Source organism: Budorcas taxicolor, chromosome 11 (assembly GCF_023091745.1).
Source record: "Budorcas taxicolor isolate Tak-1 chromosome 11, Takin1.1, whole genome shotgun sequence".
Lineage (NCBI taxonomy): Eukaryota > Metazoa > Chordata > Mammalia > Artiodactyla > Bovidae > Budorcas > Budorcas taxicolor.
The window spans coordinates 64,622,136-64,645,883 of record NC_068920.1 but is presented as its reverse complement, the minus strand read 5'-3'; the positions used below and the strand labels follow the sequence as shown (position 1 = coordinate 64,645,883).

General features: G+C 44.0%; 1 protein-coding gene across 1 annotated transcript in view; it reads left to right on the top strand.

Annotated features, from left to right (window-relative positions):
- The window catches only part of AFF3 (ALF transcription elongation factor 3), a 516,502-nt gene that overhangs the window by 383,272 nt on the left and 109,482 nt on the right, over nt 1-23,748 (top strand). The window contains exon 11 of the mRNA XM_052648226.1: nt 9,318-9,369. Within this exon, the coding sequence (XP_052504186.1) occupies nt 9,318-9,369 (52 nt within the window). The remainder of the gene's footprint in view (nt 1-9,317; nt 9,370-23,748) is intronic.

Here is a 23,748-nt window from a genome sequence, read left to right as displayed (position 1 = left end):
TGCCCTGGAAGACTGATCTGGTGAGGAACTGCTCGGTATACTTGGCCGCCAGCTCCTTATTTCAGTTACGTGGAAGAATGTCCTGTGACTACGTGCTTTTCTAAATGTGCCTTTGCAGTGGAGCTCGGGGACACATTGTTGCTTAGAAAGAATGAAGGCTCCTGCAGACACAGAGTGTTTAAGAGGACATATGCTTCCAGTGCTGTGCGAAACAGAGCCCAGAGCACTTGGCGAAGGCTTGTTGGGGGTTCTTGGCAAATTGTGAGCTGCTCTGCTCATCATTTAGCATATGTGCTGTCTGATTTTATTTGTAGATGCTCTTAGGAGAAAAGAAAAATATGAGTCTAGTTTTTTTTAACTGCCCCAAAGCTGATAGATGTGTGTTTGGGATCACATTCCACTATAATAAGGAAGAATCTAGAAAATATCTAGAGACAACGGGTTAGTTTGTAACAGAAGAAGGAACACTTCCCTGGTCTCGAGCCAGGTGGGGCGCTGCCTCTACCTCCCGGTCCAGTTCTCATGACCACCTCGCACAAGAGCCTTTGTTCCTGGGAAGGTGCTCGGTTACTGTAGACTCAGTGCAGGTGGTGCTTGCCGGCAAGGCTCCGTCCTTCACACCGTATCACACAAGACCTGTTTCTTATTGTTGTTCAGTTGATAAGTTGTGTCTGACTCTTTGCGACCCCGTGGACTGAAGCACACCAGGCTTTCCTGTCCTTCACTATCTCCCAGAATTTCCTCCAACTCATGTCCATTGAGTCAGTGATGGCATCCAACCATCTCATCCTCTGCTGCCCCCGTCTCTTCCTGCCCTCAGTCTTTCCCAGCATCAGGGGCTTTTCCGATGAGGAAAGGGTGATCCCAAAATATTGGCATCAGGTGGCTAAAATATTGGAGCTTCAGCTGTAATATCAATCCTTCCAGTGAATATTTAGGGTTCATTTCCTTTAGGATTGTCTGGTTTGATCTCCTTGCTGTCCAAAGGACTCTCAAGAGTCTTCTCCAGCACCGCAATTTGAAAGCATCAATTCTTTGGAGCTAAGCCTTCTTTATGATCCAACTCTCACATCTGAACGTACTATTGGAAAAACCATAGCTTTGACTATACAGACCTATGTCAGCAAAGTGATGTCTCTGATTTTTAATACGCTGTCTAGGTATGTCAGAGCTTTTCTCCCAAGGAGTAAGCGTCTTTTAATTTTGTGGCTGCAGTCACCATCCACAGTGATTTTGTAGCCCAAGAAAATAAAATCTGTCACTGTTTCCATTTTTTCCCCATCTACTTGTCATGAAGCGATGAGACTGGATGCCATGATCTTAGTTTTTTGAATGTTGAATTTTAAGCCAACTTTTTCACTCTCCTTTTTCACCTTCATCAAAAGGCTTTTAGTTCCTCTTTGCTTTCTGCCATTAGGGTGGTGTCATCTGCATATCTGAGATGTTTCTAGAAATAGTCAAACACTCTGTAGCACTCTACCATCTAAAAGCACTGCCATGTTCATTTTTATGTAAATTTAAGAAAAACCATGTGAAATGTTTCACCTGACATGTGAGGAAGTAGGCATTCAAAGAAATAACTGGACTTCACTCCAGGCTCCTGGCTCCACTGTGGAACTTGGACCCTTTAATCAACCTGGCAGTTTTACTTTTAAATGAGTCATGTCAACTCAGATCCAGGGAATTCTCTAAACTCCCAACAGTCTAACTGGACTTTCCACCTGTTGGTAGAGGCAGAGAGTCAGAATTTAGAGCCACAAGAGTTTGTAGAGTTCATTTTATCCCAGCTTAATTTTAGAGCTGAGGAAACCATGTCCAGAATGAGTGAATGATTTGCCCAAGTTCGCAGAGCTGGTTAGGGACAGAACTCAGACTCAGTGCTGGCCAACCCCATCCCACCACCCACACTCCAGGGCCACAGGCTGTGTCCTTTTATTAGTGTTGATTTTCACCTTCCTTTGATTTCTGCTTATTCTATATTAATGTATTGATACTAGATTTTAGACTACCCGGGCTTCCCTGGAGCTCAGATGGTAAAGAATCTGCCTGCAATGCAGGATATCTGGGTTCAGTCCCTGGGACAGGAAGATCCCCTGGAGAAGGGTATGGCAACCCACTCCATACTCTTGCCTGGCGAACCCCATGGACCGAGGACCTGACGGGCTGCAAAGAGTCAGACACGACTGAACGGCTAAGCACACACACGCATGAGACTATCTGCTTGATTTTCTCACCAGGGTGTGCAGGATTCCTAATGGGGCTGGCTTTTGCGAGGGTCTTAGGTGGTAGGAAATGCTAGGAGATGCTGTCCCCTAGAGAAGACAGGCCTGTATCAAGACGGCAGGTACACTCGGTAGAGGAAAAGGACCATTGGAACTTAACGTCCTTAAGAAAAACTGAGGCCACACAAAGAAAAGCTACAGGACTCTTTCACCCCGGAGTGAACATGGATGAAAGAGTTCAGAAGACAGTTTGCGATTTCATGAACAGCTGGAATCAATCCTGGCAAGAGGGGATCCAGAAAGACTTGTGTGAGCAGATGCCATCTTCCCGTGAACCAGCACTGCTTCGAAAGGTGTCAACGTGACACGCGGTAGGAGAGGCTCAAAGTTGGAGGCGTCTCAGGCCGTCTGTATAGACCACCTTTGTCTTGTTCCCACTCTCTGCATTGGCTTCCAGGCTACGTTCCCTCGCTTGTCACCTGGATGCACTACATCCCCAACTCTGGCTGAGCCTGCCCTAGGCCACCTGGGTTCTCAGTTAGCTGGGGAAGAGCACAAGCTGAATTCTTCTGAACAAACGCAGAGAGGAAGGGTGTCACCTGTTAGTGAAAATAAGCCCAGGCAGATGGTAGCGCTAACCTTGACAGAGCAGTGGACTTCAGAAACAAGGAGATGAGATTTATAAGTTCCCCTCCTGTGTTCCAAGCAGCAGAGAGGAAGGCTCGGGGAATTCCTTCAGAGGGATGAACTTGCGTGACAGGTAGGTTAAACATGCCACATTGTTAGAACAGATATTTGCATATATGAATATGTTTAATAGGGAATCATAAGCATTTGTCTTTGGCTTTAAATCTCAAACAGGTGGAGATTGTAGAAGCACCAGCTATAGAAACAAATATGCAAACCAAACAGCCCAATTAAAAATCTGATTTTTAAGAAGCCATTAAGAACATGAAATGAACGTTAAAGGACTACAGGATTCAGATCTGATAAAGGCCCCAAATGACAAGCAATTCCAGGGAAATACTATTAATTAAAAACCGCTGCTGTGTGAAATGACTGCCGTCATATTTGAAGGTAGTTAATGTGGCTGTTTGCAATACCTGTGTAAAAAGATGAGCCCTAGGAGTAGCTGGCCATCTGTGAAGGGTAGGCTACTATTTCTGCTTCCTGAGGAATTGTGGACATCAAAAATATAAGCAGCAGCCACAACATAAAGTCGTGTGTGTGAGAGAGCTCAGTCATGTACGAATCTTTACAACCCCACAAACTGTAGCCCACCAGGCTCCCCTGTCCATGGAATTTCCCAGGCAAGAATACTGGAGTGGGTTGCCATTTCCTCCTCCAGGGGATCTTCCCCACCAAGGGGTCTGCCTGGCAGATTCTTTCCCACTGAGCCAGAGCTACCGTCTTCAAATATTAAAGTTGCAAGTGCATGCTTCATACTAAGTTACTTCAGTCATGTCTGACTCTGCAACCCTCTAGACTGTGACCCGCCAGGCTCCTCTGTCCAAATTGCAAGGGTTGTATTGAAATCCTCACTTTTCTGAGAGCCTTACCTTCAGATGAGGCAATTGAGTTCCATGAGAATTAGTTACGCCAGACCTTCAAAATGTTAAGGCCCTTAAAAATGCTGGTACTGGTTTGAATGTAATGTGTGAGAAGAACCAGCCCTGGAAGACAGAATGCTTTCCAAAGACAGGTGCCCACCACGAAAGAATGCAGAAGATGGAATGAGTAAGTGATTGGGAGTTTGGATGGTAATCCTGCTGTCAGTGGTGAGGCAGTGTTTTCATTCATCCTTCACTTCCAGAAACAGAGTGGTCCACCCGAGGTGGGACTTGGCAAACTGTGAAGAGAAGTGTTTGTACTGGGTTCCCCATCAGAACTCAGAGGCGAACGACCACACACCCTTTTCTCTGCACAGCTCCCAGCGGACCCTTTGTACAGGTGGTATAGCAATGAAACAGTGCAGGAGACACAGATTCGATCGCGGGGTGAAAATCCCCTAGAGTAGGAAAAACACTCCAGTATTCTTGCCCGGGAAATCCCATGGGCAGAGGAGCCTGGTGGGCTATAGTCCATGGGATCGCTAAAGAGTCAGACACAACTGAGCGTGCATGCACACCAGCTGCTCAGGGGGCGTGTTGTAACCTTCCTGGGACAATAATGTTAAGAAACTGTTTACACATTGTGCCAGTGAGAAATGAACAGAATCTGAATCACCTAGATGCGTGTTTAAAATGAAGTCCCGCCTCAGTCCTGTCAGGGTCCTGGTTCTCAGCTGTCCGACCAGACTCCACCGTGAAGTCACCACCAGGTGCTGGCCAGAAGTGGTCCAGACACAGTGGGACAGTTCCTCGGGCACTCAGGACGTGAAGGCCAGGTTTCACTGCACCTCTGGCTGCACCTCGGCTCTCTGGCCTTCATTCACAGAGTTTTATCAACTGTTTTATCTCAGCATCCCTATTTTCATCAGACTGTGAGCCCTGCTAAGGGACTCTGTGTCATGTGACACAACCCCAGGCTCCAGGACACATCTCCTGTGCACTCGGACTGATGGCTGTGCTTTTTGCCCTCTGTAGACATGAAGTCACATGAGATCCATCAACCATGGCAGCAATTATATCCTGAAATATGTTCCCCCTCCACAGTCTCCAGAAAATGTCATCTTTTCTTCTCAGGATGGCCTGAAAATAGAGCAAATGGCTTACTTTTAAGGCATTATTACAGAAACATCTTCTGTCCCAAATTGTTGACACATGCAAGTTTCCTAAATGCTCCAAGGCTTTATCCTCAGAGATAAAAGAGGAATATTCATGAAAAATGAACATGTGTTGAATGTTCGTTCTGGACCAGCTTCTACACTAAGCACTTTCCAAGAATTCTGTAATGATTTCTCAGGAAACCCACTGAGAAATGACCTGCTGAATGCAAAGCCAGCATTCCTCCCAGGGTGGTCTGACTTCAGAGCCCATGGTCTGACCCCTGAGGACCGCTGCGCCAGCAGCATCCACCTCAAGGAGATGCTGCGGGATTGAATGAGCTCACGTCTAGAAAGTGCTCAGCAGGCCTGCCACCTTGGGAGCTGCTACTGTTGGACAGGGGCTGGGATACCTAGGAGGGCACCGCAGGGATGTATAGGGGAGGGGCCGAGGGACCCGGAAGGGGGGAGCCTGGTGGGGCCCAGCTGGAGGGGTTTAGAGATGCAGGCGTGCCCTGCAAGCCAGTGGTGCTGTAGCACAAGCCCTCCTCTTCCGCCCCAGTCACCGAGCTCAGTGCTTCAGAGTGTTGGAGTCGGCCTTCAACCCCTGCCCTGAGTCCTCACCAACACTTAGCCTGCATTTTCTTTCACTCTTGGTTTAAAGCTTTTGTTGTTACTTATTGTTGTTTAACTTACTTAAGCTCATCTATTGCCTTTAGAAAATAGATGATAAATATGTTGTCAATGGGTGGGACTGCTCTGATGGTGCGTGTGGATGTGGGTGGAGGGTGGCCTCCAGCCACAGTCTGCACCCAGTGGGGACGGTTCTGAGGGTCTTAAGTGGTCCCAGCTTTTCTCTTTCCCTCTGTAACCTCAGATACTCTTCAGGTCCTCCTCAGGCTCTCTAAGAAGCCATGTTGACGTTGCCAGCATTGAAAGAGACACGCGCTGTGCTTTGGAAGTTGAGTCAGAGGGACTCTGCTGTGGCCAGAACAAAGCAGAAGGGCCGGGCGTGTTCTTGGGGGGGCTTGAGCCTGAGTCACCTCCGCATGTGCCTGTTGGCATCTGAGCTCCGGGTGGTGGTGACTGTCTACAGAACTGCGGTCCTGGTGCTGCTGGCAGCCGGCATCCCGGGGTGCTGTGCAACGTGAATAAGCTGTCGAACTTGGTGTTCCCACCGCCAGTTCCTCCTATCTCAAGACATTCTGGACTTTAATTGGATCCTCAGAGGCAAACAGCCACATACTCTTTTCTCTGCACAGCTCCCAGGGACCAGCTCACAGAAGACTGGTGTGCAACCAAGCTAAAAACCCTGGCTCTGGGGCATGTTGGGGTGTCTTCCTCTGGTTGACAGTGGTCTTCAAATCTGTACACAGTGTTGTCCATACAGAGATGAACTCCTCAGTCACCCGTGACATAACTTCCATCTAACAAGGGCTTCTTAACCATGATGTTGTCCTTCCCTCCACCTTCCCACCCACACTTTGAACATCCAGTGCTTACAGAACAGTCCTCGAGATTAAACCAAATCTCAGTTGACACATGACCCCAAGACAGGCAGTAGGGGAACAGAAGCTGTCCTTTTCCTCAGAAAGGAATTATGCCTTTAGGTAGGAAAGTCATCTTGTGATAGGTGCCCAGGCAACCAATGGGTATTGTACTCTGTGCCACCACCCTGCTGGTCACTAGGGTCCCAGGACAAAGGACACACAGTGCCCTCCTAGGTTCTTTCCCAGCAATGCTCTAATAAATCCTAATGGTGTCTCTTCTCTGTGAAGCCCACGTACAAATTCATGAGGTTGGGGGAAATGAGTGATAAGCCACACGGATGTAAAGGCAGTTAAGTGCAACTGTGCAGTCTTTGCTGGCGCTTGGCTTGTTTGCTTCTGGCTTAAGTAATAAAGAAGGGTACCACTTGCTACTAGTAGAATGGCCGCAGCTGCGGGGGGAATTTGGTGCCCTAATGGTTACGGCTTAAATGGTACAGGAAAATTGCTTGGAAGTTTCACAGTCGTGCTCTTTAGAACAAATGCAAGAGTTTTTCTACTCTAGGAAATGAGGGGCAAATTTATTTTGTGGACTCAAAGACTCTAAAACAGGACTGGACCTTGCAGATGCCCAGCTTTATAACCCTTCACTTCACAAAGAGGGAAATGGGGCTGGTGAGGGGCTGTTTGGGGCAGAACTGAGCTCACACCCTGCCCTGGCAGACCTTTACCCCAAGCTTATCCCAAAAGTCACTGAAATTACTAAAACTATTCAGAAGGAACTTCCATTTCTAATGGTTAAGACTCTGCCTTCCAAGGCAAGAGGGTGGAGGTTCAATTCCTGGTCAGGGAGCTAAGCTCCCACATGCCTCTGGCCAAAAAAAAAAAAACACACCAAAGCGTGAAACAAAAGCAATATTGTAACAAATTCAATAAAGGGCTTTTAAAACGGTTTCTATCAAAAAAGAAATTTTAAATAATCAGAGGAATTTATCAACAATAGGCCTATAATTAACTTTTAAAGGAAACAACACATTTTAGGGGTCAGGCTTTGGACTTTTAAAAAGGTATTTATTTGGCTGCACTGGATCTTAGCTGCAGCGTCTGAACCCTTAGTTGTATCTCGTGGATCCAGTTCCCCTCCGCATGGGGGGCACAGAGACTTAGCCCCTGGACCACCGGGGGAGTCCCAGGCTTTGGACTGTGAAGGTAACTTCAGAGAGGACAGTGAGGCCTTTCCAGCAGAGGGCCTCAGTGCCTCCAGACTGACCCCTGGAGCCCCGGTGTCCGTCCCAAAATGGACTCTTCCCCTTGCTTCAGGCAGAGCAGTTTTGCACTCATCTGTGTTTAGATGTGCTTCTTAGTGAGATTTCTTTTGAATGACGTCCTGTGAAAATAATTATTCTATAAAGAAATAAATCAGCAGTGCTGATGAGAATACAGTTTCGTCATCATCAGAAATAATAACATTTGAATTTTGTTTCTTTTTAAAATTTAATTGTTTATATATCTATCATTGTCCTGTATTTTTATTTTATATTTGAGTATATTTGATTTACAATATTGTGTTAGTTTCAGGTGTACAGCAAAGTGATTCAATTATACATGTACATGTATCCTTTTTCAGATTTCTTTTTAATTTTTGACTTTTAAGTTTTTGTTGTTCAGTCACTAAGATGTGTCCAACTCTTTGTGACTGTGTGGACTGCAGTGCACCAGGCTTTCCTGTCCTTCACTGTCTCCCAGAGTTTGCTCAAACTCACGTCCATTGAGTCAATGATGCCATCCAACCGTCTCATCCTCTGTCATCCCCTTCTCCTCCTGCTCTCAATCTTACCCAGCATCAAGGTCTTTTCCAATGAGTCAGCTCTTCGCATCAGGTGGCCAAATTATTGGAGCTACAGCTTCAGCATCAGCCCTTCCAATGAATATCCAGGGTTGAGTTCCTTTACAGTTGACTAGTTTGATCTTCTTGCAATCCGAGGTACTCTCAAGAGTCTTCTCCAGCACCACAGTTTGAAAGCATGGATTTAACTTTCATGGACCCAAAAATATGCTTTCCCACTGGATCTGTCATGACGTACCTGAGGGACAAGATATTTCAGAAAGTTTCCTGCTACTTGATTTTTCCCCATCCAGGAGGATGGTCAGACAGTGGTTTTTCTCCAGATCTTTGATGGGGAACACCAAACAGCTGCACCGAGAACTCAAGTTTACTATTTTCTAGCTCTTGGCAAGGTTCTGCCCATTCTCCTCCTCTGTTTCCTGCCAATAATAATAGAGATACGGTCAAGCCCCTGCCACATGGGAAACAATGAACAAAAAATTATGGAATTAAAATTTCGCAAGGAAAAGCACCCGTTTGATTCTGTTTATTTAAAATTTCATATTCTTGAAGCATCCTGTCATGTCCTATGGCTGTCCTGAGGGTTCATTTTCATAATGTGGCATTGGAGGAAAAGGGCTTGAAAGGAAACATTTTTTCAATAAGGAAATCTAATACACTCATTCCCTGTCCTTCACTATCTCCTAGAGTTTGCTCAAGCTCATGTCCATCGAGTTGATGATGATACCCAACCGTCTCATCCTTTATCGCCCCCTTCTCCTCTCAATCTTTCCTAGCAACAGGGTCTTTTCCAATGAGTCAGCTCTTCACATCAGGTGGCCAAAGTATTGGCGTTTCAACGTTAGCATCAGTCCTTCCGATGAATATTCAGGGTTGATTTCCTTTCGCATTGACTGATTTGATCTCCAGCCCATAGAGTTGCAAAGAGTCAGAGACAACTCAGCGACTGAACAACAAAAACTGCACTCCTTACTGAAGCGTTGCTCTAACACACGTATTTTGGTGCTGAAGTCTCTTGAATTTGCTAAGTATCTGTACCTTTGTGTTCCATCTTTCAGAATGCTAGAAGATGACCTTAAGCTAAGCAGTGATGAAGAGGAGAATGAACAGGTAAGATTTCTTTTCGTGTTGCAGTTCTTTGAATGTGACATGGTAGTGCTGATCCAGTAGACGGTCCTGGGTGTTGAGCCGTATGGATGCTAGAGTGCAATACCCTTGGCTGCTGGGTGTTCTCGGCTGATGACAGGATTCTGTGCCATTCAGCCAGCCTGTTCAAATATAAATATCTTGGCCTTTAATTTCGCTTAAAGCTGTAATTCTGTATCTTCATGGCATTGAAGCCAACAGCAGCTATTTACATGGAAGCCGCCTGGGATCAGGCTTCAGTGTGAGATAGAAACTTTTTTTGGAAAGGTTACTGGCTTTCGGGAGATCAAACGTGTGAGTTTCACCTCATCAGCATGCAGTAAGCATGCTGTAGCATTAAATATTGAGAAGTCTTCCACAGATACTATTAACACTGAGCAGGAGCGAATGCAGAGGTAAGCTAAAGTGATGAATAAAAAATAATCACACTCAGAATAGCCTGTTTGTCTTAAGTGATAAATGTACTTGAAACCTTCTCCTCTGGTGTTGATTTATCAGCTCCAGACATCAGTCAGGGGTTTATAAATACTCTTCTGATCAGTCAGTTAAGGTGAAAAAATACCCACTTAACATTCATCACTTTCACTTCTGCATTTCAGGAAATGTTTGTATTTTATAGCAAGTTTGAAAACTTGAAAGGCAGATTTTCCTCCGCTTCTGTTTCCTTTTCCTCATCACCTATTTTGTATTGTGTCAAGTTGGGATAAATGTGATCGGTATAAAGACAATTCAGAGAGGTTTTCTGTGTCATTTTTACATGTGATATGAGACACATGCACTGTTCAGTTGATCTTGGAATAGTGGATTTTATGCAGAGGTATCAGGGAATGCCACTCAGGTCACGCAGCCGTCTAGACATCCAAACGCAAATAAGGTACCGAGAGAGTGTACCAAGGGGAGATCAAAGTCAAAGGAAATATCCAGGAAGAGTACCTGAGCTGTGGGGTCACAGAAGAGCCTCCCACCCCGTAAGAGAAGGTGAGGCATCGAAGAACGGACTGAGTACAGGACAGAGCTCAGTGCCATTTGAAACTAGATGGGCCAGCAAAGAAAGGCCTGAGCGAAGGAGTTTTGAGCAAGGAGGACCACTCAGGCTTTTGGTTGTTTAGAGGTGGACCCATCTGTTTCTGGGTGCACCCAGCAGGCCAGATGATCTTGGCAGAACTAGGGAATGAGTCGGTCATGTTGGTCATCATCTTTGTATCTATAAGCAAAGGATCTCATCTCTTGTGTCTCTTTCCCCAGTGGACGTTCAGATTAAGTACATTCCGCAGTGTACTTAGTGTGGAATGTACAGCAAACGTGTAGATTGTGTACCCTTCATATTGGAAAAGTGGTTTACAGACTATTTCATTCAGCAAGTGTTAATTTGGAAAGAATTTCCTGGACTATTACCAGAAAATATTTCTACTGAAAACACAGTTTAAAAATTCAAGGATGGACCAGACAAATCGTCTAAGGCAGTGGAAACTTTGAGTTTACCCATCTTGCTCTATTAGCTACTCCTTCCCACCCTGTAGCCATGGGAAATGCTGTTCTGTGAATATACTTGTCAGGTCTTTCTTCTCGCTTTTAGCCCCTACATTTATACATCTTCCTGTCATTTGCAATGAAAGAATGAACGGTTTTCATACCCTAATCCTCCCTTGTAATTAAGACTCCAGACAGTGGTTTTGTATATGGCAGTTTAAGGATTGTCCTAACACTGAATATGTGTTATCCTTTATGTGTGTGTTTGGGTGTGTAGCTTGGCCTTTATATAATCACAAAATTATAATTCTCATGCTTTAAAAAAAAAAGACTAATGGGACTTTCCTGGTGGTTCAGTGGCTAAGACTCCACACTTCCAATCAGGGGACCCAAATCTGATCCCGCAGGCAGCAACTGAAGATCCTAAACCAGCAACTAAAACCTGGCACAGCCAAATAAATAAGTAATAAAGTTTTTCGAAAGAAAAAAAGGGAAGTAGATAAATAAAGACTGATGATACAGAATTTTGTTTTCTCTTCAAGACCAAAATATGGTTGTGCCCCCAAAAGAGTGGAGGCTCTGCACACACACAGCACATATACACAGTTGCCTTTCTCTGGTATGGAGAGATAATTAAGCATCTTACATAAATGAGTTTTTCAGATATGATCAGAGTCTGTCCCTTTGCCCCATATCTTTCAAGAACTTTTCCCTGCCTTGGTAAATGCAGTGCACTGAAACCCTTGGCCTTTTCTTACATGACACCAGGTCGTCCTTGTGACGGTTGGTCACCAGCCTGTGTAGCTGCTGTGATCAAGGGACTTCCACAAGAACATAGAGTTGCTCCGCCTGTGTGTTTTCCAGAAAGTAGCCTCAGACTCAAATGTATTTGCATATTCCTGTCTAATGTTCCTTTACACTCACAGCCTCAAAATCGGAGACAGGCCAGTTTACTGAGTGAGCGTGGGCTCAGCAGCCCTGGCTTCAACTCCGTGCTCTGCTCCCCAGTAGCTCTGCAGCCTTGCCCCAGTCCCTGAACTGCTCTGTGCTCCAGAGCTGCTCATTAGAACTGGAATTAGCACGAGATCCCTGCAGCCCGCCACCGCCTCACAACTTGTGCTCACCTGTAATCTTCATATCACCAGATCCAACAGGCTTTTCCCTTCTTTTTACATCAACTGCCTGGAGAATCCCATGGACAGAGGAGCCCAGCAGGCTACAGTCCATAGGGCTGCAAGAGTTGGACACAACTTAGCAACTAAACCACCACAGTTGAATAGACCAGATGAAAAGTTGGACTTCCCAGGTGGCGATAGTGGTAAAGAACCTGCCTGCCAGTCCATGCGACTGAAGAGATGTGGGTTTGATCTCTGAGTCAGAAAGATCCCCTGGAGGGCATGGCAACCCACTCCAGTATTCTTGCCAGGAGAATTCCATGGACAGAGGAGCCTGGCGGGCAAAGGTCCATGGGGTCACAAAGAGCCGGCCACAAGTGAAGTGACTTAGCACTCACGCACAATAAAAGTTGCACGTAACCTCAGAGTATGCCTTGATGAGTATTTGTAAACCACAGCCATGTAACCAGCACCCAAATCAAGATACACACGTGACCAGTCTCTCGGGTCTCCCCCATCTCTTTCCAGGGTAACTACTCCTGCTCTCTAACACCGTATCATAACTGTCTTTGTCTTTCACGTTGACATCAGTAGGAGTCTGACTGCGTGCTGTTGTGTCTGGCTTCTGTCACTCGGCATTTTGTTTGTAAGACTCACGCATGATATTGCATGTAAGTGAAGTTCCCTCATTTCCATTGCTGGATCCTAATCCATCGTGTGCATATGCTATCATTTGCTTACCCAACCTACTACCGACAGGCACAAGGGCATTTAGGGCTATTGGGATAGTGTTGTTACTCACGTTCTTGTACAAGTCTTTGGGGAGCACGTGGGAACATTCTTGTGGGTCTGTCCCCAAGAGTAAAAATGCTGTAGGATGTTCAGTTTGAGTAGATTTTCCCAGAATGGTTGTACCTTCTGACTCTGCCCCCAGCAATGTTAGAGAATTCCTTTTGCTCTACATTTCCCCACGTGCTTGTCTTTTTATATTCATGAGAAATACTGGTCCAAAGGTTTCTTTTTCTGTATTGTCTGTGTCTGGTTTTGACATAAGGGTAATGCTGGCTTATAACATGAATTGCTAAGTGTTTTCTGCTCTTCTTTTGCTTGAAGCAATTGTATAAGATTAATGTTAATTCTTCTTTAAATGTTTGTCAGAATTCTCCAGGGAAACCATGTGGGCTTGGAGACTTTTAGAAACTTTTAGAAACTATTTTCTTGATAGTTAAAGAGCTACTCAGATCATTTCACATTGGGTAGGTTATGGTGGTATGTGCTTTTCAAGTAATTAATCCATTGTGTCATTTTTTTTTTTTAAGATTTTTTGACGTGGACCATTTTTTAAAAATTAATGTATTTATTTTAATTGGAGGATAATTACTTTACAATACTGTGGTGGTTTTTGCCATACAGCGACATGAATCGGGGAGCCTGTGTATACATGTGTCCCCCGCCTCTGCCTCCCTCCCCTCTATCCCTCTGGGTTGTCTCAGAGCAGTCTGGGTTTGGGTGCCCTTCTTCACGCATCAAACCTGCCCTGGTCATCTATTTTACACAGTGTTTCTGTTTTATGTTTTGGATTTTGACCCCAAGTTATGTGGGATCTTAGTTCCCCAACTAGGGATTGAACCTACATCCCTTGGGTTGGAAGGTGAAGTCTTAACCACTGGACTGCTAGGGAAGTAGCATCCTCGATGTCATTTAAATTGTCATATTTATGTGTGTAGAGTTGTATTCAGAGAAGGCAATAGCACCCCACTCCAGTACTCTTGCCTGGAGGGTCCCATGGATGGAGGAGCCTGGCGGGCTGCAGTCCATGGAGTCGCCAAGAGTCAGACACGACTGAGCAACTTCACTTTCACTTTTCACTTTCATGCATTGGAGAAGGAAATGGCAACCCACTCCAGTGTTCTTGCCTGGAGAGTCCCAGGGACGGGGGAGCCTGGTGGGCTGCTGTCTCTGGGGTCCACAGAGTCGGACACGACTGAAGCAGCTTAGCAGCAGCAGCAGAGTTGTATTACTTCATTGTCCATTTGAAGTCTGAATCTATAGTGACAGCCCCTGCTTCATTCTTTTTTTAAAAGCCTTTTAAAAAATTTTAATTTGTTTATTTTTAATTGGAGAATAACTGCTTTACAATATTGCATTAGTCTCTGTCATGTATGAATCAGCCATAGGCATACACGTGTCCCCCACCCTTGACCTCACTCTCACCTCCCACCCCATCCCACCCCTCTAGGTTGTCACAGAGCACCTGATTTGAGCTTCTTGCACCGTTCAGCACATTCCTACTGGCTACGTATTTTACATATGGTCATGTATGTGTTTCCACGCTGCTCTCTCGATTCATCCCACCCTTTCTTCCCTCCGCTGTGTCCACAAGTTTGTTTTCTGTGTCTGCATCTCCGTTGCTGTCCTGCAAATAGGTTCATCAGTACCGTCTTTCTAGATTCCATGAAAGTGAAAGTCACTCAGTTGTGTCCGTCCGACTCTTTGCGACCCCATGGACTGTCCAAGGAATTCTCTAGGCCAGAATACTGGAGTGGGTAGCCTTTCCCTTCTCCAGGGGATCTTCCCAACCCAGGGATCAAACCCAGGTCTCCTGCATTGCAGGTGGATTCTTTACCATCTGAGCCACAAGGGAAGCCCAAGAATACTGGAGGGGGTGGCCTGTGCCTTCTCCAGAGGATCTTCCTGACCCAGGGATTGAACCGGGGCCTCCTGCATTGCAGGTGGATTCTTTACTAACTGAGCTCTCAGGGAGGCCCCTACAAATGCATTAGCATACCATATTTGTTTTTCTTTTTCTGACTTACTTCACTCTGTATAGCAGGCTCTAGTTTCATCCACCTCATTAGGACTGACTCGAATGTGTTCTTTTTATGGCTGAGTAATATTCCTTTGTATACATGTACCACAACGTCTTTATCCATGCCCCTGTTTCATTCTTAACACTGATCTTAAGTTTTTTCTTTGTCAGTCTTACTAGAGCTTTATCAATTTCATTGTTCTTCCCAAAGAGCTAGCTTTTTGTTTCACTGATATTCTCTGTCAGGCTTTCTGCTTTCGATTTCACTGATTTCTTGCCTTTATGATCTCCCTCCTTGCACTTGCTTTGGATTATTTTGCTCTTCTTTTTCTACTTTCTTGAGGGAGGCTAGATTATTGATTTGTGATTGTCCTGTTTTAAGAATAATCGTTCAGCACTATGCATCTCACTCTCAGCAATACATCTCATAAATTTCTCTATGTTTGTACTTGCACTGGGATTGAGTTCAGAGAGACATCCTCTTTGATGCTTTTAGAAGTGTGTTGTTTTATTTCCAAGTGTTTGGAGATTTCCTGTGATCTTCCTTGTATTGATTTCTAGTTTGGTTCTGTTGTGGTCTAAGAATACATCCTGTATGATTTCAGTTTTTATAAGTATATTGAGTACTTTTTATGACCCAAGATATGGTCTACATTGGTATATGTTTTATGGGCACTTGAAAGAATGTATATTCTGCTGATGTTGGGTGGAGTGTTCCATAAATGTCAGTTAGAACCTGTTGGTTGATGTCGTCCTTGCGTTATTCTATATCCTTGCTGACTTTCTGTCTAGTTGCTCCATCAGTTGTTGGGAGAGGAGTGTTGAAGCCTCCAACTGCAACTGTGGATTTGTCTATTTCTCCTTTCTATTCCATCAGTGTTTTCGCTTCACGTGTTTTACTGCTGTTATTTTGTGCACACATTTGGGATTGCTACATCTTCTTGGTGGATTGGCCTTTTATCATTATGTATGTGCCACTCTGGGCTTTCCAGGTGGCACTAGTGGTAAAGAACCTGCCTGCCAATGCAGGAGACATAAGAGACCTAGGTTCGATCCCTGGGTCAGGAGGATCCCCTGGAGGAGGGTATGGCAAGCCCACTCTAGTATTCTTACCTGAAGAATCCCAAGGACAGAGGAGCCTGGCAGGCTACAGCCAGAGGGTTGCAAAGAGTTGGACACAGCTAACTTGGCACACATCTTCCACTCTGCTACTGCTGTTGCTGCTGCTGCTAAGTCGCTTCAGTCGTGTCCGACTCTGTGCGACCCCATAGACGGCAACCCACCAGGCTCCCCCGTCCCTGGGATTCTCCAGGCAAGAACACTGGAGTAGGTTGCCATTTCCTTCTCCAATGCATGAAAGTAAAAGTGAAGTTGCTCAGTCGTGTCCGACTCTTCATGACCCCATGAGCTGTAGCCCACCAGGCTCTTCTGTCCATGGGATTTTCCAGGCAAGAGTGCTGGAGTGGGGTGCCATTGCCTTCTCCGGTGTTCCACTCTAGCTCTCCTAACTTTCTTTGCACTGATGTCTACTTTACTTGATGTCAGTGTGGCAGCTGTTGGTTTCTTTTAATCGATGTTTGCATGATATAACTTTTCCCATTCTTTTACTTACAACCTACCTATATTGTTATATTTGAAATTAGTTTCTTACAGACAACATATGGTTGTCTATCTTTTATCCTCTTTGCAATTTCTGTCTTTTAATTAAATGTATTTGGACCATTTACATTTAATGTAATTATTGGTTGAAAATTAAGGTAACTAATCAATATAAATTAATGTAACATAATGTTACATTAATGATAATTAATTATGTTAGGACTTAATCTGTCATGCTATTTTTTGTCTTCTATTTGTTCTCTTTATTTTTTCATTTTTCTGTTTTCTTTTTCCTGAATTCCTATAGGTTCCTTGAACATTTTATAGAATTCCATTTCTGTTGATGTATAGTATTTTGAGTGTGCCTCTTTATATAGCTTTTTTAGTGCCTGTTCTAGGTATTACATTATATACGCATAACAGTTCACTGGTGACGGGATATTTAAGTTTTCTCCCTTAGGATCCTGTAATCACCTCCATCACAGAACTGATAATATGAGATTTAGTTATCCGTCTTCCTGACTTCTTGAGTGAATGACCTGAATCTTATTCTGTGCCTCATTCACCTTTACTTCCCTGCTGCATACCATGCTGACTGACATCTAGCAAAAGCGTCATCTTCCTGTAACCAGATGGACACAACTACCTTTTCCTTCATTTATCTTCTCCCTTCTCCCTATCACAGGAGGACACTGCCTTCCTCTTCTCAAGAGTTTCCTCTCAGTTACTTGGGGACTCACTCCTTGAACTCTTTTCTGCCCCTCCTCTCTACAGAACTACTCACTGGGTCACAGTGTCTGCAGTGGGTCTGCAGAGCCACGTGGGCTGGGCTCTTTTCAGGTGTTTTCCTTCTGAAGTCTCTTTTCAGAAGACTTACAGCATTGAAAGCTGTTGCTTATCCCACTTTTCTGGAGGTTTCGAGCGTCAGATGCTCCTTGTTTCTTGCCTGTCCTCTTCTCAGACTCCTTTGCTGACTGCTCCTCCTCCAGCCAGACTTGAATGTTGGAGTCTTTCATCATTTATTCCTGATTTATCTTCCTCACTTCCTCTGTCTGTCTCTCTCTCTCAGGGTGATCTCATCAATTCCCACAACCTTCAGTTTTTATATGCTCACAATTTCTAAAGTTATATCCTCAGCTCAGAGCTCTCTTCTGAACCACAGGCCTGCTTGATTTTTCCACTTGGATGTCTCACAGGCATTTCAGATCCAGTTTGTGCTAAACTGGAGTTCTGGTTTTTGCCACCCCTCTCCCTACCCACACACAAATATGTTCCCCTTGTGATTGTTTCCATTTCTAACCTAGAACTGCCAGACACCCAGTTGTTCAAGTCTGGAAACATCAGACTCATCCTTGATGACGCCCCCGTTCTGCACTCCAATGTTAGTTTTATCTCCAAGTCCTATAAATTCACAGCTGTTAGTCCATCCATCTCACCTCTTTCCATCCTGGTTGGTCTAAACCAGTTCAGTAGGAACCAGCGTATCTCTCTTCTTACCCCTCTATAATACACAGGGACCTTTTTAAAAAGATCAAGTCAGATCATCAACATCAGATCCAGTCATTCCTAAATTTAAAATCTTAAATGGGCTCCCATTCCACTTGGGGTACAATCCAAAGCCCATAGGGTAGCTGACCACACCGTACACAGGCTGGCTTCACTCAGGGCTTCCGCTTCGCTTCACATTGAGATGGGTCATGGTATTTCCACTCCATGGGCCTTATTTCAGCTCCTCCAGGAAGCTGAGCTCAGGTGGCTTAGGGCCTCCATAGGCCTCCCCTCCCTCATTTTTTGCCCTGTTAATACCTACTCATCTTGGAGGTGCAGCATAAATTCCACTTCACCAGGGAGCCTTCAGTAATCTAACTTGGGCCCCTTGTTAGTCCTTTTCATGATAACCTAACCTTTCTTCTTATGTCTCATCATAGTTTTAGTTATGCATTATATTTATTTTTTTAAAATATCTCTGCCAACCAGATTGGAAGTTTCCTGAGGGGAAGGGACTGTATTTGGCACAGCAGAGGTGCTGTGTACTTGCTGAACGGATATGTGAATGATGCGTAATGTTAAGTTGAATTAAGAGTACTTCCTGCTGTCTATGGTTCAGTATCAAAGATGACTTTCAGTCTATTTCTTTTATTAAACACTGCGATTTTTCAAATTAGTCTTCAAAGAAGATCAGAAGTGTTGTCAAAGAAGACAAAAAACACAGACCCAAGGTCAAGAGTTGTAGATGAATACACAATTCACCTACCTATTTAGGAGAAAAACATTTCTCCAGTCTCTGTAGAAACGTCAACAACTGCTTTATGCTCAGTTGTGTCCAACTCCTTGTGTCCCCATGGACAGTAGCCTGCTGAGCTCCTCTGTCCATGGAATTCTCCAGGCAAGAATACTGGGGTGGGTTGTCATGCCTTTCTCCAGGGGATCTTCCCAACCCAAGGATCGAACCCAGGTCGGGGGCAGATGCTTTACTGTCTGAGCCACCTGGGAAGCCTGCAGCTTCATGCCAGGGCATACTGAGGTTATAACTTTCCAGAAATCTCCAAAACCAAGAGAATGGATTTCTTCACAGCCTCCCCTTTCACACATGGTAGAATTCTGACTGTAATCTCTAGAACTGGAATTGTGACCAGGTTTAATGAATTTGGAGGTGTAAGGAAAATGGATGTTCAGTCTGTTTATTATAATTTTTATACCTTTGACTAGAAATATGACAGATGATTTGAGAGTCAGAGTTCTTGTTTGGGTAAATTAAGGAAGGACACAAAATATGTGTGGCACCTCCTTGCCTGTGACCCTTGGTTTTAACATTTCTGGACACCAGTATTTCTTTGGAAGAAAGTGATGGAGTTACAAGATTTAAGACAAAGTGCTTCCTGAAAGTACTAAAGGAATTTTTTGGTGGATCCGAAAGGGAGAGATGAATTATATTGCATATCTTCCCATTCAGTGAAAAAATGAGTTCTGGGACTTCGCTGGAAATCCAGTGGTTAAAACTCCATGCTTCCACTGCAGGGGGCACAGGTTCAATCCCTGGTTGGGGAACTAAGATCTGGCATGCCACTCACTGAAGCCAAAAATAAAATAAAAGTAAATAAATAAAAGGCAAGTTTAAGAAATGAGTTCTGCCTGTCAAGTGAGGAGGGCGAGCTTGGGTGGTTGGACACAGCAAGTACTTAGTTGAAATTATTATAGCTAAGGTGTAAGGACAAGGCCACATGATTAAAACATTCAACAAGGAGCAGCTGAGATGGTGTCAACTGCAGACAGCGTTTCAGAGACGACAAATACATTAACTCAGGGAAGTAAGGCGCAGGGATCCAAATTGAATGGCTGTGTGTGTGCCTGCAGCTTCCAGTAATTACATTATCCACACATATTAGGCAGTCTTTTCATTTTAATTATATAACTGCATTTTTCTCTTTAAATGAGCATGGTTTATCCACTTAAACTGACAGTTTTAATTTTACAGGCAGTGATCATGGGATATAATCTGCAGAGGGAAATTTTCCTACTGGCATCATTTGCTTCTCACAATGAAGAAAAGTTACCTTTTAATCCCCAATCAATATTTGGAGAGCACACAATTAATTTAATAGATGTCCACATAGTTAACGTAAATCTGCAAGTTAAAGAGCCAGTTCTTTGCTTCTTCTTAATGCATAGAGTGCTAATAATCTCTCTCAAAAAGAATCTAGTTGTCTGAGAAAAATTCTAAAGCTTTGCTCATCAAGGTGTCAGGATTATAGGTGAGGCTGCTCTGAGTGCCGAATTGCAGTTCTTACTGCTTCTTGTTAATGTTGGTTTCTTATGAAGAAGCATGCAGAACATTCCCATCTCAATTTTCTGCTCTTTACCATAGAGGTCACTGGGTAAGTAACATCAGCTCTGGGTGTAATATTAAAAGCAGATTGCCAATTGTAATGGCCGCTGTTCATTTTCTCCCTTGTTCCTTTTTAATATGACAATTGTGTAACAGAAAGCAGAGCTTTTCAGAACCTCTGAAACCATCAGCAGGGCATGCCCATCAGTCACCAGATGAATCAGCTGAATGGCATGCAGATGTGAAGTAAAAATACAGGAGGTTTTTGCAGCCCAGCTCCACGTCCCCGAGTGCATTTTTCTTCTCGGGATCAGCTTGGTGGATGCTGAAGTTCTTTGCCTGTGAAAATTTATTACCCGCAGAGTCAATCTGCATTCAGGCGGCCAAGTCTGAATAAATAGAGTCATTGTGCTTGTCTGGGATTTGTGGCCAGAGTTCATCCAGTCAACTTGACATTCACATCTCAGGAGATTCATAAAAGCCAACACCCTGGTATGTGCTCTTGATTCCTGCCAAAATTGTGTAGAATTATATAAACAGGAGTTGAAGCAGTAATCAGGACCAGGTTTGAGGGCTGAGGCTCCAAAATCAAGTTTCTGCTACATTAGAAATGACCTCTATCATAGATGGGATTTGTAGCCAACAAGAACTAAAACATTTTTCCATAAAAGTCATTCTCAGAACAATCTTGAATGCCTACTAAATGTCAGATATCGTGCAAGATGCTGGCTTGTCAGACTTGATGAATTACACATTTGTAATCTTCATTACGATCATTTAGCCTCAAAAATCCAAAATACTTTTTAAATGCTGGGAAATGCCCTGTTCTCAATGACTGTACAAAAAAAGTATGCATTACATATATTAAATGAGAGTCACTCAGTCATGTCTGACTCTTCGCGAGCCCATGGACTGTAGTCTGCCAGGTTCCTCCATCCATGGAATTCTCCAGGCCAGAATACTGGAGTGGTTAGCTGTTCCCTTCTCCACGGCATCTTCCCAACCCAGAGATCAAACCCAGGTCCCCCGTATTGCAAGCAAATTCTTTACCATCTGAGCCACCAGGGAATGTATGTAATATATTACATATATTAAACCTAATAGCAAAAATAGAAAAAAAGGAGTCATTTATGTTGTTTTTATTTTTAGTGTTTTACTATCTTTCATTAGCGTTGTACCTAAGCTCCCTATCCAGTTTAATTATACTGACTGGTCTCTTGTTAATATGGAAACAGAACAGCAACTGTCTTTGAAAATGATCAGATCTTTGTCATATGAAGTAATCATAATTCAAACTTCAGTCACACTCAGTGAATGTTTAATGGCCCTAAAGTTTAGTTAGGTAATATTTTATACATAAAAATGTTACTATCACCAGAAGCAAATGCAAAATTATTTTAAGATGGCCAGTTTTATTACCTGATACCACTCTTTTTTTTAACTTTTTGTTTTATATCAGAGTATAGCCAATTAACAAACAATGTTGTGACAGTTTCAAGTAAACAGTGAAGGGACTCAGCCATACATATACATATGTCCCTTCTCCCCAAAACCCCCCTCCCATCGAGGCTGCCACATAACATCAAGCAAAATCCCCTGTGCTTTATAGTAGGTCCTTGATGGTTTACATGATGCCAATCTTTATAAACATAATTGTGAGAAGCATAAGCATAGATGGGGATACACAAGAATGTAGTTAAATCTTTTTTATGTTAATCAACAGGCATTTCCAAAACTGAAACAGTCAGCCAACCTAAATGTCATGGAGCTCAGATATACCAAGGCCCACAACCTTGTCTTCTAACTCTTTTTTCTCAAACCTCCTCTGGGTACCTGAGATTGATGGAAGCTTAGTTGTGTCCACTCAGCTTGGACCATGGGATGTGACTAATTTCAGTCTGAGGATCCTCAGTGGGTATCTGGAAAATGAGCAAAATTACGTAGAAATTAAAAGGTGATCCATTAAATTTGGGCAAACACACAGTTAACACAAAAATGGAGACTCATGGCTTTGTTAAGCTGAAGAATTCAGAGGAAGCTACATTTTGGAAACTAAGCCAGGCTTTTTTAATGGATATCAGAACCACCAAAAGAGACTCCATTCAGAAAACAGCAGAAGATAGGCATGCTCTTCTCAAATGAAGCTGCTAGCCCTGCACAGGTTGGCAGAGGAAGTCGAAATCTGCCTCCAAAGGACTCTGATAAGAGCGCTTTGTCCTGTGACTTTTATGGGGTTTTCCCTTCAGTAGCATTTGCAGAGGTTCAGCCCTTCAAGAGTGGGTGCTGCCTGGAGTCTGTGCTATCACTCATACCCAGCCTTGGGGGCCTTCACGTGGGAGAGGCTCTCCCTACAGTCATTCACGTTTCTGGTCCAGGTATGCACTTGGAAAGTTTTATTCGTGTTTGTGTTTTTCCAAGTCTTCTCCAAGTGGGGCCGGTTATCTCAGAAGCACAGCGTTCCTCAGGAGACCTATCTTAGGCTCTTGTTTCTGTAATACGGGGAACAAAATCATTCATGGGAATTCAGTGCCCCTGGGCACTTGCAGTTCCATCCTGGGCAGATCTGTAGCTGAAAGATTGTGCTGAGTAAAACAAGACGATCTTTAAGGAACAGATCAAGGACTTACCAGGTGGTCCAGTGGTGAAGACTCTATGCTTCCCCAGCGGGGGTCACAGTTTCTATCCCTGACCAGGGAACTAAGATGCCGCATTCCACAGAGCCTGGCCAAGGAGAAAAAAAAAAAGAAGCAGCAGCAGACCAGACAGTTTCTGAAATGTCATCAGACACGGTCCTCTTCTCATAGAAAAGCGCTAGAGTAAGAGGCTGCCGGAATCTGTCTCTGGGGACGTCTCTGGGTACCTCTCCTTTCTACCTGGACTTTGTTCCTTTTTTAAATCAATTTTTGTTGGAGTATTATTGCTTTACCATGTTGTATTCATTTCTGCTGTACAACAGAGTGAATCCCTGATACATATATATCCACTCATTTTTAGATTTCCTCCCCATTTAGGTCACCATAGAGCACTGAGTGGAGTTCTCTGTTCTAGTAAGTTCTCATCAGTTATCTATTTTATGGTGTTCAGACACTCAGTCGTGTCTGACTCTTTGCAACCCCACAGACTGTAGCTTGCCAGGCTCCTCTATCCATTGGATCTTTCAGGCAAGAATACTGGAATGGGTTGCCATTTCCTCCTCCAGGGGAATCTTCCCATCCCAGGGATCGAACCTGAATCTCTTATGTGTCCTGCATTGGCAGGCTGATTCTTTACCCCTAGCGCCACCTGGGAAGCCCTATCTATTTTACACATAGTCTCAATAGTGTATACATGTATATGTGAATCTCAATATCCCAATTCATCCCACCTTCCCTTCCCCTTTGGTATCCAAAAGTTTGTTCTCTACATCTGTATCTCTGTTTCTGCTTTGCAAACAAGTTTGTCTCTAACTGGACTTCATTCTTAAAAGTCCAAGGCAGTTGAAGGAAACAGACGTGATTACACATGTAATGTGTGAAAAGACTTTC